Source organism: Neltuma alba, unplaced genomic scaffold (assembly GCF_004799145.2).
Source record: "Neltuma alba isolate B1F8T4 unplaced genomic scaffold, ASM479914v2 tig00011988_pilon, whole genome shotgun sequence".
NCBI classification, from domain to species: domain Eukaryota; kingdom Viridiplantae; phylum Streptophyta; class Magnoliopsida; order Fabales; family Fabaceae; genus Neltuma; species Neltuma alba.
Genome location: NW_021636561.1, coordinates 698,737 through 717,816, shown reverse-complemented (window position 1 = coordinate 717,816; position 19,080 = coordinate 698,737). Strand labels below are relative to the sequence as shown.

The 19,080-nt window shown below is 32.7% G+C and overlaps 2 protein-coding genes across 3 annotated transcripts; one reads left to right on the top strand and one right to left on the bottom strand.

The window, feature by feature from the left end:
• Window positions 1–513: 513 nt before the first annotated feature.
• On the bottom strand, window positions 514–2,735 carry LOC114720546 (myb family transcription factor PHL8-like). Its single transcript, XM_028906195.1, has 6 exons — window positions 2,049–2,735; window positions 1,871–1,947; window positions 1,705–1,762; window positions 1,526–1,601; window positions 1,346–1,412; window positions 514–1,256 (listed from the first exon to the last, which is right to left on the bottom strand). The coding sequence occupies exons 1-6, from the start codon at window positions 2,179–2,181 to the stop codon at window positions 669–671; spliced, it is 999 nt and encodes a 332-aa protein (XP_028762028.1). The 5' UTR covers window positions 2,182–2,735; the 3' UTR covers window positions 514–668.
• On the top strand, window positions 1,887–18,496 carry LOC114720544 (cyclic dof factor 1). 2 transcript variants are annotated; one of them, XM_028906193.1, is made up of 3 exons: window positions 1,887–1,891; window positions 15,190–15,381; window positions 16,840–18,496. In XM_028906193.1, the coding sequence occupies exons 2-3, from the start codon at window positions 15,208–15,210 to the stop codon at window positions 18,142–18,144; spliced, it is 1,479 nt and encodes a 492-aa protein (XP_028762026.1). In that variant the 5' UTR covers window positions 1,887–1,891; window positions 15,190–15,207; the 3' UTR covers window positions 18,145–18,496. The 2 variants fall into 2 exon arrangements, with proteins under 2 accessions (XP_028762026.1, XP_028762027.1); XM_028906194.1 differs by lacking the exons at window positions 1,887–1,891; window positions 15,190–15,381 and adding an exon at window positions 15,421–16,336 and having other exon boundaries at window positions 16,851–18,496.
• Window positions 18,497–19,080: the final 584 nt, after the last annotated feature.

Genomic DNA, 19,080 nt, shown 5'->3' with positions numbered 1-19,080 from the left:
AATAACTGTAATTATCCAAATAAAATCAATCAAAACCCTTCTCCGTGCTTGCACACAAACGAAGCAGCTTGTGCTGCTAAAGGAAACTAACATTTGAGTTCTTTTTACGAGGGTCTGAGGAGAAGAGGACCTCCAAATTTGCAAGGAAGAACAATCATAAGTACTATCAAAATTCAGAAGCTTATGATCCTAATGGAACTTTTGGTTGGATGAGTTGCATGGTTTGTGAGGAGAGGAACGAGATAACTCTCACCCTGAACTATATATACTTGGGTCGGTGACCCCATTTGCTAAAAGTTTCACGGCACCATATGTTTTGAGTGCCATGATTTTACCAATGATTTTTTCTTGATGTTGTCTTCTGCTGAAGTTTTATTATAGGCATATGTAAATTATGTGAACTAAGCCACCCTCAGCTAAAACCTTCATGATTTTATCAAGTATCTACCCAGCCGTTAGTACTTGGCGTATTAGCATACAGGAAAATAGCCAGTATGTGTACTATGCCTATCATGGCGGTATACAAGATTAAATTTCTTTCTTTCATTATATAAAATACATATCTTATAAACATAATATCTCTTCGGGGAGGTTTTTCTGGAGCATGTGTTATACAATAACAGGAACTCATCTGGTTTCATGATTCCTGAGAGCCATAACTGAATCATTTAACATTGATTCAAATCAATAACCTTAGAATTTGAATCAATATCACTCTGGTATTGCCTGTTCAAGTCAAGCAGTTCTGACAATCCAATTTTTCTCTCCTTGTTAGCACACGTTTCCCCATCATAATTGGCTCCTCCACTTCTCTTTCTCCCACTAGATTCATCACTTGCATCCCCATTTAATGCTTCATCCGCTGAACGAATGGCGATTAATGGGAGTTCAACTGAAGAAGTACTATTGGATTTTTGAAGGTCTCTTGTTTCATCCTTAGGCCGCTTCTTGTCTTCCTTTATTCTGGAGCTCTCAGAAGATGTCAGAGAACTTTCCAGTGAACACATAATCCCTCTGCTTTGCTTCCTCTTCCCATCTTTAGAACTCAGCCCTCTTGTTTCTGTCAGTTCTGAGATCGGAGAACTTGGACAAGCATTGTTGATCACGGACACTAGTCGAGAAAGCTCAGCTTTTGCAAGTTGTGTATTAGAAGTGGAAGAAGAACTATAAGCAACAAGTGTTTCCTGCGCTTTCTTGAGCACCGATTGTAAATACTTCCCTTGGGCTTCAATTCGAAGCTGCAAATGCCTCTGCACCTGAAAGTTTCAATCTTTGATTATTGACATGTACTTCTGCTTCAGCAAGAGTACAAATAAATACAAGTTCCGATCATATGTGCTGCTACCTCAAGTTGTTCATAAAGTTTCCCCTGTACTTCCATTTGCATTTGAAGAGCCTGTGCTATCTGCAAGCTTTTGATGAACACAGAATTTGATCAATGAATGTTCTAGGCAATATCAGTTTCCTCCAAGTCATTAAAAAGATAAGAAACAACAGTCAAATATGATCAGTTTCTGGTTATTACTCAGTCATCTGATTATGGGTCCCAACGCAGATTTCTCTTTTGCAATGACTGACACTGCTCTGGATTTCTCGGTGGTCTGCAACAAATAGAGCATTTGAGAATAGGCACTCTATACCATTTGAGAGAATCATCAATCATGCTGTTGTTACTTTTAAACTAGAAGTATTGCAATAGATAACCTTCGTGTTTATTGTCAGAGCAGATATCTAGTTGCTGGTTTTTTCCAAGCCTGAATTTCTGTAACCAGAAACAGAAAGCAGATAAAGATTTAGCTCTTGATTTGCAGATCCATCAAAAAGAGCAAATAATGATACAATACAATCATTGCACAAAAAAGGGAAATGCCTGTAAGTGGCTCTTCAGGTGGTACAAAGTAAGCCCTGGAATGCCCATCACTCTCAAAAGACTCTTGGGTGTTGCCTCTGCTCACATATAGTATTGAACTCTAAAGTTTAGTGTCAAAAGAAAAAATAAAAGTAAACAAAAACAAGCTTGAACATATATATGTATAGACTATACTCACTATTTGCCCCTCCAAGATGATTAATAGCGTCAAGAAATCGTTGGTGAAGCTCAGGAGTCCATTTCAGCCTAGGCTTTGCATCAGTGGACAGAACCAAATGCATACTTCGATTTTGCGAGTTTTGCAGATCCATTTGCTTTTAGTTTCTGATCCTTTTACGTATGAGTCAGTTTATGGAGGCCATACTTCTTTTTATAGACTAGAGATGTTGGAATGTTCTACTCTCTCTCTCTCTCTCTGTGTGTGTGCCCCCCATATCAGGAAACATAAGTGGGGTTTTGTTGAGGGAATATATGCCATTATCTATTATGGCTATTCTTTCGTCTCTCTTATCCCATTTCATTATAAAACTTTCTCTTTTTTAAAATTTTTCTCCCTCCCCTACTCTTTCTTCTTTGACTTGAAAGAAGTGGGATAGAATTAGAATCTCTCTGACGCAACAAAAACAAAGAAAGATAGCACAATTCAATTTCGAGTCTTAAAAGAAGAGAAAAATGAAAAAGGTAAAGTATGTAGTTTGTTTTTATCTTGCTGTTTTCTCTTTGATTCCCTTCTGAAACCGGTAGGCCCACCACAATGAATACCCGAGGCAACTTTCTTAATTCTATGAGAAGCTTTCTAGGAAAGAAAAGAAGAAAAAAATTGTAACTTGATGGCCATGCTCCTGTGGAATTTTTAATTTTCTCTCTTTCACTTTGATTTTTTCTTTAACAGAAGGTTTTATTTGTGTGATGCGATTGGCAGATTCTTCTTGTTCCACGTAGAGACGAAGGAATCAAAGAATCTAGGATGGGATTTTTGGACCCAGAGCCTTCCATATTTTTCTTGGAAGAAAGTAATCAAAGTATGCCATTTAAAAAAAGAAAAAAAAAGGAACCGATCAGCCATGTCTTATAAAATACAAAGCCTCTTATCAAAATAGCAATAATTATGCGTTCTTGTTTGTTTAACACATTTAACACTGACCAAACAAACACATCATGACTTCTAAGACAATCCAAACATCAAGATTCTCACCCTAACCTTATCAAACACTGATCATGTACCAAGTATGTATGTCACGTATGATTCAAAAGATGTTACTGTATAAAGGAAAGATTTTTTTTATGACAACTGTAAATTTGTTGTGAGCTCTCTTTTATCTGCTGTGTGTGTGTGTGTGTAAAATGAAAGCATTTGAAAGGGCTAATGCAAAACAAAGGTTTCTCATAAAGGAATTATTCCAAAGGAAATGTTTTTGGCTTTGATGCTGTGATGTGTATTCTAGCAGAAGAGAAAAGAAAATTTTCACCCCTAGAAATTTTTAAAAGGAAAAAAAAAAAGCAGAGAAGAAAAGGAAAAGGGTGGCTAATAATGGCCAACAACAAATCTTACATCTAATTCGGTTAAATCACACTTTGAGATTTCTTGGGTTTTGGTTCTCCCAGAGTTTGATCACTAGAATCAAAACTTGATCATTGGCCATCTCTCACCAGTCACCTCCACAACCCCATCATGAATTTCCCAAACTTATCTGCTAAAAATAAGTGCACTGCTGCATAATTTCCCGCTACTGATCAGAACTGGAGAAAGATATGATACAAATACGACAACATGTGTGTTTGTGTGTGCTTTTTATATGGTTGGACTAGGGGGGGTCCGTGAGTAACAGAAAGAAGAGGTTGTTCCACGGAAAAGCATATGCTGATAATGTACTGAAGAATGGCATGCTTTGTTTCATGTGTGAAGCAAGGAATATTATTATTGTTGGAGAGAGAAAGAGAGATACAGAAAGAGTAGAGAGAGGTTATATGAATCAAAAGTCACTTAAGCAAAGTTGGGTTGTCATCAATTATGATTCTTTTGATGGAGATCTCAAAAATCCAAAAGCAGGGAAAAGACGCAAAGAGAGGAGAAGAAGGATGTGGCCTAAGGAATCACAAAAAGAACTTGTCGACATCCAACACCACAGCTATGAAATTGATTGAGATTAAAGGTCGATCAAATTACTTTGTCAAACATGGTTGCTTACACACAGTGACGTGGGCAATATGTCACCAACTTATAAGAATAGGAGTATTAATTAAGTCTGATTGATGAAAAGTGATCATATTTAATCTCAACATGGTAAAGATATATGATATCTCAAGTTCTGTAATGACTTGACCCAAGTGACCGCACAAGACTGATTCATGCAAGTGCCAATCCACTATCAAATAATTGGCTAAAAACAAATATCTATATTTTTATATAATTACCATGGATTTAATTGGGTCATTTTTTCTCCCTCTGTTTTTAAGAGCTGAAAATGGCACTTTTTTTGTCATCCTCCACTCAATAGGAGAAACTCACACACCTTGTAAATATATGCTCAAAAGGTGCTTAATGTTAGTTAAGTCAAATGGCCTTGTAGCTTAAAAGGAGTACTTGGAATAGTTTTTTAGAAGTGATTTTACAAAATTCAAGATAAATACATAAGAAGAGTTTTCCGTTACCTTACATGAAAGCATTTTTAAAAAAATAATTGTGAAGATTCCCAAGCAGCCATGAAAACGTATTTGATGTGTGTGGATATTGTAATTTCTCAAAATTTTTAACAGTCTGTTCTATGGAATTTGAGATTCTTTGGGCCAATGATTGAAGAAGTTTGCGACAAAAGTAGATAAAATCAAACTCTTCTGTGCTTTCTATTTGGGAGTATGAATTAAGTATCTTTATGATACGTGTCCAGACGTTTGAAAAAGTAAGACGCTTTAGTTTTAGAAATTTGGATTCTGCTTGTCAAGAATCAATTCAAGCTATCTTATCAATTAAGGAATGTGATGCACATTTAATAATGGGCTGTGGCCCATTATCAAACTCCACAGATTGCGCTGGCCTGGCCCAATTTTGAGTTTGAGATGCCGCTCCAACTTAAATACTCCCTCTGATACGTAGGAATTTTAAATAACTAATTTGTAAAAAATGAGAAAATCAATTAAATTACTTCTTTATATAAATATGTGTTGATTTTATTAAAGAATACCCATTTCAATTGTTCATATTTGAGACTACTCCCTTAATTGAAAAAATCCTTTTAATATGTATGATTAATGGGAGAGTTTGAAAAAATTATAAATTTGGAAAGACAAAATGCATAATTCCAGAATTATAAGAACCAGACGAATATTCTATAGTATTTCTAGTTCTTAATATAAGAGTTTGTTTGATATTCAAATTGATCTTAAATATAAAACCTCAATCCACTTTGTCTTCAATATTTATTCATTTTGCCCTTAAGTAATCTTTATAGTCGTTGCATATGTTAAGAAATTACTAACAATTTGTAATTCAAGCACACATGATTAATAAGAGTATTTTAGGAAAAACAACATCTATTTACTATAAATGACTAACTTAACTAACTTCCTTAATCTCTTCAAATTAGTCAATTAGGTCTTATATTAAAGACCAATGCTAGTTTAAAGACCGGATGTATGTAGTACTATCTCTGATCCTTAATATAAGAGTTAGTTTGGCTTTCAATTTAGTCCTAAATATAAGACCCCAATTCACTTTGTCTCTCATATTTATCTATTTTTTTCTAAGGTAATTTTTATGGTTATAGTAGTTTTAGCTTATACATTTGATTAGTAAGGGTATTTTTAAAAAGAAAACGCATATTTATTACAAATAACTAACTTAACAAATTTTCTTAATCTACTCAAATTAGTTAACTAACTCTTATATTAAAAGCGAATGTAGTATTAGAAGAAGAAGCTAGCATTCATTTTCTATTGATAGATAGGGACCATTTAAAAAAAAAGTAAAAAATCATTCTTATACTCAGAATATTGCAACATGGCGCGGATGGGATGGAAAAGCTGTGAGCAACACCTCACACGCACGTAGTGATATCTTCCAAATATTACTGCCTGTTTCTTTCTCTTTTCTTTTTTCCGCCACATGACTGGCTGGTTCGTTTACATCATATACAATTAAAATATTACCACACACAATTAAAATTATAAAGATCTTATTAAATGTAATTAGGATTTTTTCCCATGCCATATGCGAAAGTATGCAGAGTCTACTAAAGTATGTCAAGAAAAATTAAGTAAAACATGGCTGCACGAAATATGAGAAAAGCATTCCTATTTTTGAATAATAATATAATTTTACAAGTAAAGTTATTTTTTTTGGAATGAAAAACTGAAGACATTACAAGTTAATATTTTAAATTAATGATTTGAAAGTTTAACCTTTATTGACACCCTTTTTACCAAACACTCCTTACTCTAAATGTCTTAATTCTCTGACATTTTAAGCCTTTGATAGAGATATATATCTCCTACCTAATTTTTTTTTTTGTGCATGCTTGTGATGTATTCACACACACACAGAGTGATGAATAAAATAATAAATGCTGGTAGATAAAATATCCTTATTAGTTTATTATCATCTTGATTACGCAGGAGAAGGGAATATTATTATTGAAAGTGTGAAACCACTCCACTAGTGAAGCTCACTTCATAATGGGAAGGCATTACAAAAGAGATAAGGAGATAATGATGCAATTAAAAATAAAAAATGCCAAACTGATGAAAGACTTCATTTTTATTTGTCACTTCAAAATTTTTTCTAATCGCAATTTGCAAGCTATTAACTTTTCCTACTTCATAGTATTATTATATTATAATCAGAAACATAATACATGGATCAGTTCATGCACTTACACGTTTACTAATTAATTAACTAATTAATTATGACGTTAAACAAAGTCAAATTAAAAGAGGAAGAGAAAAAAAGCATATTATTAAAGTGTAATTCTACTGGGGATTAACCATGCCCTATCTTAAAAGCTCTACATGATTGCTGCTTTAGAAAAGTTTGGCCAGCTTGCTCTTCTAAGTGGTGGGATTCTTTTTGAAGTGGCCAATCACACTTGGGATTTTAGTTCTAGGCCTCATCGTCAGTTCTTGTCTCTCTTTATTTTTTTTTTGGAGATTTAATTATATTGGTGTGTCACAGATTCAGAATTTTCACTTTAATGGCGGACATATATAGTGAGGCCATTATTAATAATTTCCCAAGTTTCAAGTCAATACACAGTTTTAACTTTTTACGCATCAAAGTTTTCTGTTAAGAGTCAAACCAAAGTGATTGCTAATAATACTAATACTAAACATCTGGTTGGACGACGTACGCTAGTTGTAGCAGTAAGCTTTTACCCTCCACCAGTAAGAAAAATTCTAGGTTTCTTTCTGCAAATGAAGCCCATCGATCAATAATGTAAAACCCTAGAAGAAGATGGTATCTAGGGTTTTTTCTGCAAGCGCATAGAAAACGGGTTATTTAAATGTAGCTAGGACCACGTAACATTTTAGAACAAGATCAAAAATACCATAATCTTGATGGACGAGTTCGGTTGATATAACCATAAAAAATCCAATACTGTCAATCCAAAGTTATCAGTCAAATCTCTCAGCTTACAATTTAAAGTATCAAGTCCCTTCTACACAATCAACTTAATAGTACTCCTTTCAAGTATAACAGCTACATAATTAACTTTCAGAGATTAAGAATATTAGTTAAATTAGTTATTTTGTATATGTATTGGTTTCTTTAAAGAATCTTTTTTACTCATTTTCATCGGAAACTGTTCCTTAATTTGGGAGAAAAAACTCTCTTGAAATCATAAATTTGGAAGACTAAATAAATTATAAAGTCTTAAATTTAGAATCAAAATAAATTATTCTATTAACTCCTACATTTAGAATCAGATGAAATACCTTAGCTTGGCTTTTTCTTTCATCAGCACTTGTCATGAATGTATGATTCTATTAACTCCTACATTTAAAATCAGATGAAATGCTCCTTTTTTTCTTTCATCAGCACTGTTATGGATGCGTGATTCGTTCTTAGGTGTGCAAGTTGGAGATGTAACTGATGACTGATTAAAGGACTAGGGAGAGCAAGAAGGTAAGACACCAAAATCCACGAGAGGTACAAGTTCTTGAGCATGCGAGAGGTAAAGTGGCAAACACACAGAACCTCATACCCACCATAATCTTAAATCCCAGGAATCCTGTTCCTCCTGCCTCCCTTCCTTTATTTCATTCATCATACTAATTCAATTTTCAAACTTACGCACACAAATTGAACTTTCAAGCCCCACCACCAAGAACTACACACGCGCGCGCGCATATATAAATAAGATGTACTTGTACTGCTCAATTAATACGTAACAAGATTGTGTCAGTCTATATATATATGATATGATCCTATATAGTTTTATCTATGTGGTAGGGTCAAGAGTTGTGGTTTTGTGGGTGGGTTGAAAATAATTGAAGAGTGTGACAATGAGCACTTGAAGTTCCTTATAGCCAGCAGCTTATATATATATATATATGCATACATATGCCTCATTGTCTCCTCTCTTCCTCTTTATACGCATGCGTGTTGAAAGTAACTGCATCTCTCTCTCTCGCTCACACACACACACACACACATATCTAGTAGTTTATATACATATACACACTCCTTCGAATCCTTAATATAAAACCTAATTTGGAAATTAATATTAATCATATATGTATGATCTATTTCACATATTTATTAATTTTTTTTCAAATTAACCATATTGATATTCGTCCAATAGTAATTAAATAAGAGAGGGAAAGAAGAAATTAAGAAAAATGATTTGGGTGTTTTAAAAAGAACATATTATATTAACTAATTTAACTAACATTCTTAATCTACTAAAATTAGTTAACTAAGTTTTATATTAAGGACCAGAGGAGATATATTTTTATTTTCTTATTTCAAGAGTGAAGCCACGAAATTAATTTTGGTTATTGAATTTTGCCTCAGTTTCTAAATTTTGAGTTTTATCTCAATTCAATCCTTACAATTTCTTCGCTCAGAATATATATAACTCAATTCTTATAGTTTCTTCACTCAGTTTTTTTATAGTTTTTTTTTAACTCAAAACAACTTCATCCTTATAATTTCGGTTATTTAATAACTTATAGGGATTGCATTAATAAGTTGAAGTTCAAGGATTGGATTGATAATAAAGAGAAAATTCGAAGGCTAAAAGTATCACTTTACAACAATGTCCTTATATCATTTGCTTTATTAGTCTAAAGTCTTTGGAGATTAAATGGATGTTATAAAAATATGTAAGAAATTATACGTAACTTTAAAATATTTTAAAAATAAATTATTTACTTTACTATTACTTGTGTTTTTCCAGGCTGGTTCAACGCCTGACATTAGAGAAACGTCAGTAAGATTATTAAAATGACAATCGATAATTACAGTCACACATCAAAGGTCATTATTTTTTTTGTTTCACTCAATCAATATTTTAATTAGTTAAGAATTAAAAAATAATTTATTCTAAATTTTTCAAAAAGGGCTTTCAGCCTTTAAAAATGTGACACTTTAAATACAATACCGTATGTTTGGATGAAAAAAGTACCCGGATGCCAATTGTTCCATATTATTAAATTTTAGATTATTAATTACTTTTTTATAAAATACTTTATGGACAAAAATGCTCTTTGGAATCAATATGAACTTAACAATCGACTTTATATCCGTTAATCAAAGGGTAACATTGTAATAATTTTAATACCTAAGGAAGTAACATTTCTCTAATAAGTAATTTAGGATGTCAATTTTATCGTCTAGCGCTCTTTGCGAAATGGTTCAATGGCAAAAATGTCTTTTACACGGATAAACTTTTTTTTTTTTAATTTTCAACAAAAAAGATTGGGGTCTTTCAATGTTAAAAACCTCTATATAAACTGAAATGTTTTTTTTTTTTTTGGGAAAAATATTTTCCCCAACACCACAATATAATGATACCGTGCGTCCATGAGATAAATCATTGATATTATTGAGACGTGTTCCAAAATTTATTTTGTTGTCTTGAATTTAACGTAAGGTTAATGTAAGCCATTAATTAGAATGTGTTTGGCAAGAATGAAATAGAAAGATAAAGAGGCAGAGCATGAGGGGGGGAAATAAACAAGGTGTGTTGGCAAATATATAAAAGGCGTTTACATGTGTTTGTCAATTTTAAGCAACCCTTAAAAAAACGATGTGTAACTTATTTTTTTTGGTCCAAAAAAGGATATGATGTCAAAATACCTAACTAACAAACTCGTACATTCTGTTGTTGCTTTAAATAAACTGACATACTTGGATAATGTGTGTGTGTGTGTGTGTGTGTGTGATGTGTGACAATATAGTAGAAAGAGTGAAATATTAAGATTTTTTTTGCCATCGAAATATTGAGATTGTTATCCTATCGCAATTTCTCATAAAAAAATATATAGTTTAATTATGCAGAATATATTTAAATTTTGGATTAGGCTAATTTTTATAGCAAACAAGAATGAATGAAACCTTATATTTATGTAAATAATTCCGTTAAGCTTTCAAAAGAGTGTGGTTTTCCAGCTTTGCTCAAAATGTACAAAACGTTATGCGTAATTATATACACACACGTACATATATATCATCAAGGCATTTGAACCCTTAATATACTTATGCTTGATTTCTCCATGTTAGGAGGATTAGTCCCTAATTATCCGTTGAAGGATAGCATCTTATTGCTAAGAAAAGAATGTTTTCTAGAAAACCTCCAATGCTCACTAGAAAAACAACATGGCAATAAATAATAAACATTGATATTAAAAATATTCACAGAAATTTTAAAATAAAATATTATAGGAACATGATTAAATGTTCTTTGAAAAAAATGACGCGTGACAATTTGTGATAATAAAATACGACTTTCTTTATTTGAAAGAAAATTTAGCTTCGTCTTTTTCAAAAGAAAAAGCGAAAAAAGGCAGAACAATGAGACGAAGATGGAATTGTGTCCCCTTTAGTAGTTATTTTATTTTATTTCATTTAAAAAAAAAAGAAGTTGTCAATTTCAAGTGGCTCTGCTAATGAAAATAGGATAAGAAATGAGGTTTGATTAAAATAACAAGTTAGTGCCATATTTTTGCTTAAAAAAAAAATCAGAAGCGACCTAATTGGATAAGAGAAAAAGATATGGTCCCCGTATTTTAAAATTAATACCCCCACCAAGTGATGTCGACACGTGTCGCCCACTGGAGGATGTCACTCGCTTCTTCGGCAAACCTCAACCACTACCCCAAGATTCTTCCCCCTCCTAAAATACCCCTCTAACTTCTCAGAATCACCGAGATGCTCCCCACGGGTTGGCACGTGTCACCGTATCATTGGCTCATTTTCAACGGCGTCGATGGACTGGCTTCGCTTTGATGACCTTTTCACTTCGCTTTTTAGCACGTGGAGCCCCCATGTTGATGTGGCAGGAGGCACGTGCAGATGCTTGCTGAGCTGTGCAATCTATATTTTGTTGGTCCTACTACCTTCCACGTGTCATAGGCCCACTTTATACACTTAAACAATCATTCTTATGTTTATTTATTTAAATTACGCGGCAATTATTGCCTCTCGCCCTTTTTATAACATCATCTTAACTAACTTATGCAGTTTAAGGAAACAATTTTTTTTTATAAATATATTAAAATTGAACCTTATTTTTCTGAATATGTCATTATTTAATAAGGGAGTAAATAAGAGATAAATGAGTACTAACAATGAGACAAAAAATCAAAATAAAATTGAAGTATGAGTAAAAATGGACAAGAAAGAATAGAAAATTAAATTGGAGTAAAATTGGTAAAATCATTTAATATTGAGACTCTAATAAGTATGATCTCATAAAAATGACCAAATCAATTCAAATTTTCAAATATTATAGAAACGATAAGAGGGAGTAACATAAAAAAAAAAAAAAAAAATTGGTGCGAGGGCCCACCAACAAAGAGAAATTGTTAGGAGGGAGTTTGATTTTATATATATATATATATATATATATATTAATTTAGAGTGCTGAACAATCTTATCCGCATACTCTATGATATAGTGTGAATGAGAATGACATTTTTTGGGACTTTATTAAAGTAGTTTTCCATTAATTGGATTAAGAAATCTCAAAAGTTTCATAATATTCAACCTAGCTTTGAGACTTAATGTTCTTTAGCGGATAACGACATTGATTTGAACTTAAATCAATAAATTCGGCGTATTTTGTTGTGTTCTCCTGTGAGGTATTTTTCCTCCCTCCTCATGAAGCGTTTCTCTTAAAAATAAAAGTTTAAATTTTCTCAGAACTTAGGAGGATATTATGAAGTCTTCTTTTATTTATAATTATAAGAGTATCATTAAATGTTTATGAACAAACAAAGTAATATAACAGCTTTTCTTAATTTGTGTTAAAAATGTCTTTACACTTATATAAAACTTGAAATGATATATAATACATTAGCTAGCCCTAACTTTACGACAAAAAATTAATAATCCTAACAAAAAATAAGTGAGATCCATTTCTGCATTTATATCTATGTTTTGTATGGTTTGTGTTAACTTACGTAACGTGATCGATACATATTGTATGAAAATAAACTTGTAATTGTGATTAGATAAAAAGATATAAATTAATTAAAACGATTATTAGGTCGTTGATGGTTGCCAAAATTCTTAAAGAGAAAGTTTATGTAGTTTGCAGTATCTGCTGCGAAACATAGGTATAGCAAATATCTATCGTACTCCTCCGGTCCTTATTATAAGACCCAATTTGACTTTTTATTTGGTCCTAATTATAAGACCCAATCCATTTTGTCTCTTATATTTATGCATTTTTTTTAAGATAATCCTTCTAATAATGATAGTTTTAGCCAATATACTTAATTAGCAAGGATATTTTAGGAATGACAACACTTATTTATTATAAATAACCAACTTAACTTACTTCCTTAATCTCCTCAAATAAATCAATTGGGTCTTATAATTAAGACCGGAGGAGTATATTCATATGGATACTTTCATGGAGCGTAAGCAACAATAATTAAGTTGTCATTTTTGCTCACAAAACATGCTTTAAAAGGAGTGACCAACATTTAATTAATTACTTCCATTTTTTTTGGCCAAAATTAATTAACCATAAAACTATTAGTCATAAAATGAGATTTTTCCCATTAGCTAATGAAATTTCAACGGGTATGTGCGCACGCTTATACATACACATATGCATACACACATATATATGTGGATCATCTCCATTAAAATGAATTTAAATGAAAAAAATTATATACTACCCGGTTACTGATATGATAATAAGTTAATTTAGGGATTGAATTTGGTTTTAAATATAAGATTTCAATCTATTTTATTTTTCATAATTATCATTCTTTTTCAAATTATATATTTTTATTGACTACACATGTTAAGAGAATTTGTATCAAGGGATAGTTTTACTACAAATGGTTTAAAAGGATATTTTGACAAAACCAATACATTTTTTTATAAATAACTGATTTTTTAATACATTTAAATTAATTAAGTAAATATTATATTAAGAACTCGAATAATGTTGTCTTTCTAATGAAATTGATAAGATAAAACTAGTGTTTAAGTCTAGAAGATAGCTAATTTTTCTTAAGTGCTGTTAATTGAAGCCAACATGCCTGAATTTGTTATAATAATATTTTCTCATATTTTTAATATAAGAACTAATTAATTAATTTGAATAGATTAAAAAAATTAAATACACTGCTCCCTCTGTTTCTTATTATAAAATATAATTGTAAAGTATATCATGTTTTTTATTATAAGAGACACTTATAGATTGTCTCAAATTTTGTGTGTTGATGTCCTATTTTATCTCTGTTTAATTACTCATATTACTCATATAATTGTATTTGATTCCTATTCATTCTTTCTCCCACACATTATCTCTCTTCCACATAAATGAGGGTATTGTTGGCAAAAATGTTACACCCTTTACATATTTATTACATCTAACTAATTTTAACTAATTTTTTGAATAATGTGATTTAGTTAATTGTATGTTATAAAACGGAACGGCGGGAGTAGTTTTTTGGCCAAATTAAATGTATTACTTAATTATAATAAATGTGACATAATCTCCTTAAAATACTATTATAGAACATTAGATTATGTATTAGTTAACAAGTTAGATAAATTAGTTTGAGAAAAAAATTAGTTAAAATCTTATACTACATTCAATTCTTAATAAAAAAAACTGGATAACTAATTTCAAAAAATTAAAAAAATTAGTTAAATTAGTTAGTTATAATAAATATATATTGACTTTCTTTAACTACCTTCAATCATCTGTGTTGGTGCTATTCCTTGATGAAAATCTTTTACAATTAATAGAGATATTTTAGAAAAAATATTATAAATTTTAAAAATCAAATAAATTAGAGTCTTATATTTAGAACTAAATTTAATATTCAATTGGCTTATATTAAGTAAAATAATATTCATTACTAAATTCAACTATCTCACTAGCTATATGTTAGGAAGAAGAGAGAGTATTAGATATTGCATAATTATATAAGAGGAAAAATTCTAAAAAAATGTTGAATTTTAGAATTATAAATTGGTATTAATTACTATATTAGTAAAGAAAATAATTATATTCAAAAAAATAAATAATAACATGTTTTTATAATAATTTCTAATTTAGAATTTTAAAATTTAACAACTATTTTTATGGGATTCACCTTATATAAAATATAAAATGGAAGGAGAAAATAGCCACATGTAAATGGAAAAGCAGGGATGGAAGGTCAAAGACGGGAGGCAAGAAAAGAAAAGGATGTAATAAAGAGAAATGACAAATGTAGAGAGAGAAAGAGAAAGACAAAAGATAAAAGGGTAAGAAAAAGGAATGAATATATAAAATATAGTACATAGGAGCACTATGTATGTGTCTATCCTTATAAGCAACATGGCAAGGGGAAGGGAATCCAACATCACACAAAGATCTCATACGCCACAAGAACTTGTGGCTCTCCTTCCTTCTGCTTTTGCTGACGTGTCTTTCCCCTCCCCCGTTTTCACACTCTTTCCCTCGCATTATCCACTTCCCCTCCCCCCAAACGACCAATCCTCCCTCCAAAACCCGCACATCACATTCCTTCTTCTTCTTCCTATAAATACTCTCCCTTGCTTATTTTCTTTTAATTTGTCCCCCTATTTTTCTCAGAGAAAGAGAGAGAAAGGGGTCATCAGAGATATTCCTGAACCTGAAGAGTAGCAGCAGCAATATAACACACAAATGTCGGAGCTTAAAGATCCGGCGATTAAGCTTTTTGGGAGGACGATTTCTCTCCCACTCAACCGCCATGTCTTCTCCTTCAATGATTCCTCTGATGGTCAAACTCGTCCTTCCTTCTCTTCTTCTCCTGGCGAAGTCAGCTCTTCAATACACCACCACCCTCTCCGCCCTCAGGTTTTATATCCTTCCTTCTTTCCCAAATCTAGCTGCCACCCGTGTCTCTCATGCTCCTGATTCTTAATGGGTTCCTCCAAATTTTCTTTCTTTTTATTCGATTCTATCTCCAAAATATATGAGGTTGCTTCGGATGGTTAATGAGTTATTGAGTTTTCCCCTCGTGTTTGTTTCTTCCTTCATCCATTTCTGACATTCAGGTTTCATCGTTCAGTCGTGTTCTGGGTCGCGTTCGCTCTGGTTTTGTCGATTCAATTCTATAAACCAAGTTGTTTTGAATCTTTGATCTGTACCTCAAAGTGTTTTCTCAAGTTTTAATAATGGTTCTGCCTTTAAGAAGTCCTCTACTGATTTACCTGTGGTGAATTTGATTCTTAACTGGTTTCTATGCACCTGCAAATAGAAAACATGTTTTTTTTTTTTTTTCCTTTTGTTTATTTGATTTCGGATTTCTTGCTGCGTCTCATATGCGACCATTTCAATGGTTTGGAGATTGCTTATTGAGTTTCTTGTTTTATCAAACTCTTATCATGTTGCTTTTTACGCCGCGGACTTCAATTGGAGCTGATTTCATTTGCGGGTGACATTTTGTCTATATTATTTATTCCGTTTTGGAATAACAACAACACTTTTCCAAATGATCTGTAACGTTGTGACTTGTGTCCTTTAACAAAACTTTTGCTTGTATTTTATTGACGAACTATTTTATACTCCTATACTTTTCTCTCTATATATTACTTTATATGTCGGGGTTGGAGTGTTTGTGCATTTAAAGGTTAATATATATATTTATTTATATATGATTTGTCTTAACTTTCATTAATTTCTATAAGTTTTGGATTCTTGTTCAGTGATCAGATTCTACCGCTTTTTTTAGTTATTTTTCCTATAAGATTTGTATGCTTATACTCGCAGATTGTTCATTCTGTTATCCTCTTATTTCTAAGAAGAGGAGGTAAAGTATTCTATTATTTCCATCATAGAATATGGTGTCAAAATCGTTATTCTTTAACAAAGGACAAATGTCAACTTGATTGTTTAGAAAAATACAACTCCAATGATTCCCTGCTCCTCTTGTAAGGTTTTAACAAGCCTTTATAATTGCTTTAAGTTTCCTTGATATTGCTTATGTTGAATCAAGGTCACTAAGTTAAATAAAGATACTTAACAATTTTATTGAAGCTGAGACATTTATAAACTGAAATTCCATAATTGGAAAGTAATTGGTTTGGAGAAAATCAGGTATCTAATTTTTTACTCTTTTACTATGTCACATTTTTTTTTCCCTCAGAAATTGTATGCAAATAACATATCAGTATTCTGTTTTGGAAATTCATCAACAGCAAAATCTTGTGCTGCTGCTTCATATTTTATTCTTGTATCGAAGCTGTAAATTCCCTGCCTTTCATTTAACGTTTGAAGTCATATTTAATATTCTTGATTCGCTTATGATTTTAGGAATTGTCAAGGAATGAACTTACCTCAGTACAAGAAGATGATGCCTCCTATCAGAGCACAGAGGATTTAAAATCTCCCTCAGCATCTTCAGGCGTCCTTGAGGATCCTAAGACTCCCTCTGCAGAAAGAGAGACTTCTTTACTCAAATCTGCTAAAAATGGAGAACAGAGTGAGACAAGCAATTCAGAAGACAAAACTCCGAAAAAACCTGACAAGATACTTCCATGCCCAAGATGCAATAGCATGGACACCAAATTCTGTTATTTTAACAACTACAATGTCAATCAACCCCGTCATTTCTGTAAGAACTGCCAGAGATACTGGACTGCTGGAGGAACCATGAGAAATGTGCCTGTAGGCGCAGGTCGTCGCAAGAACAAAAACTCTTCAGCCTCACAGTATCGTCAAATAATGGTTCCGAAGACCCTTCAGATTGCCAAAGAAAACTCTACCAATGGATTGCACAATGCTGTTTTAGGAAATAGAGCGGCTGTCTTGACCTTTGGAACAGATTCTCCTCTTTGTGATTCCATGGTTTCTGTGTTAAACCTTGCAGAGAATACACAGAATGGTGTTCTAAATGGGTTTCATTTACCCGAGCAAAATAATTTTGTCTCTTATGGTAGAGAAGATAATGGGAATGATCAATCCGTTGGAGCTTCTGGCACAGCTTCAACTTCTTCAGAGAGGAAAAGCAACACTGCTTCACAAGAACCTGTAAATAACATTAGTCATGGTTTCCCTCCTCAATTGCCTTGCTTCCCAGGTTCCTCGTGGCCTTATCAATGGAACTCAGCGCAGTGGAGTTCTCCTGTCCCTCCTCCCGGATTATGTCCTCAAGGCTATCCGGCATCATTCTATCCCAATCCTATTTATTGGGGTTGTACTTTACCAGCTTCATGGAACATACCTTCCATATCTGCACAATCATCTTCTGTTGGCCAATCAGCCCCTAGCTCTGGCCCTAATTCACCGTCTCTGGGAAAACACTCGAGGGAAGGGAACATTATCAATCAAGTCAACTCACCAAAAGAAAATCCTAATATGGAGAGTGGCAATTCAGAAAGCAGTGTCTTGATTCCAAAGACGTTACGAGTTGATGATCCCAATGAAGCTGCAAAGAGTTCTATATGGTCAGCATTAGGGATGAAGGATGAGAAGGCCACTTCCCTGAATGGAGGAGGCCTTTTCAAGGCATTTCCTGCGAAGAGGGATGTCAAGAACCACGTGGTTGAACCATCACTGGTGTTGCAAGCCAACCCGGCGGCTTTATCACGATCTCTTACCTTCCATGAGCAGACTTAACGGAAAAGCTACATCAGATTCCCGATGAGGTCTCTTTGAAACGAAAGTGAAGATTATTCCAGTGCAAGTCCATGCTGCTAACAAGTTCTTGCATTTTCCCACAGGAAATTTTTGCTGACCTACCTCTTTACTGCATTCCTAGGAACAGAACCATAGCTTAGCTTCTCCAGCTGCAATGTTGAGCCTGTCATAGTGAACGGGTATGGTTTTGCTGCAGATTTAGATGATCTGTTAGTAAATATATGTACATACACATGTGAAATGAGGAAAATAATTCGGGAACAAGAGAGAGGAAAAGAAAAGGAGATTCTTAAACTGAAATCTGTCTTGAAATAAACTTGTAATGTTTCTTGTTGTTTCCTTTTGGAGATTTTCTCCATTTATATAATAATGTTAATCCCAGAGCATTATGATTTTTTTTTGTTATAATTTGTTCCCAACAAAATAACTGCTTCCCTTACTAACTACTTCCCTTAATTTTAAAAACTAAAAGTAGAAATACCCAAGGAAGGAATAGACTTCATACAACTTGCTCGCCTAATAACTGGAAATACTTTCCTCTTTGTTATTCTTGCACTTTTTTCTCTGATCAAAGAAATTCCAAGGAAAACTTAGTAACTTTATATTCAGACATAACAACAGAAGTATCTCCCACTCCTAAATACGTCTTCAAATCATGATAAAGTATAGAATTGAAGCATGTGAACTTCCCCATATAAAAAAAAATATATATATTATAAACCCTCTTCAATCTTTGTACACAGACCAGCAGAAAGCCAACCATGCCTTCCTTTCATAGGTTCAGAATTTTGCTGCACGAAAGATTTTCATCTTTGCTTTATTTCATCTTCCCTGGTCTAAAGTATGTTCACAAATACTTTATGGTGAGTTGTCATACAAAGACAGGGGCATTTATAATGTAAAAGACATCAAGCT

Excerpts from the sequence above, each read along its gene's own strand:
- LOC114720544 (XM_028906193.1), top strand. The coding sequence starts at position 15,208 with ATGTCGGAGCTTAAAGATCCGGCGATTAAGCTTTTTGGGAGGACGATT. Across the intron at positions 15,382-16,839 it reads ACCACCCTCTCCGCCCTCAG|GAATTGTCAAGGAATGAACT; the intron begins GTTTTATATCCT and ends TTATGATTTTAG.
- LOC114720546 (XM_028906195.1), bottom strand. The coding sequence starts at position 2,181 with ATGGATCTGCAAAACTCGCAAAATCGAAGTATGCATTTGGTTCTGTCC. Across the intron at positions 1,948-2,048 it reads TCATCTTGGAGGGGCAAATA|AGGCAACACCCAAGAGTCTT; the intron begins GTGAGTATAGTC and ends ATATGTGAGCAG. Across the intron at positions 1,602-1,704 it reads CTCTGACAATAAACACGAAG|ACCACCGAGAAATCCAGAGC; the intron begins GTTATCTATTGC and ends TATTTGTTGCAG.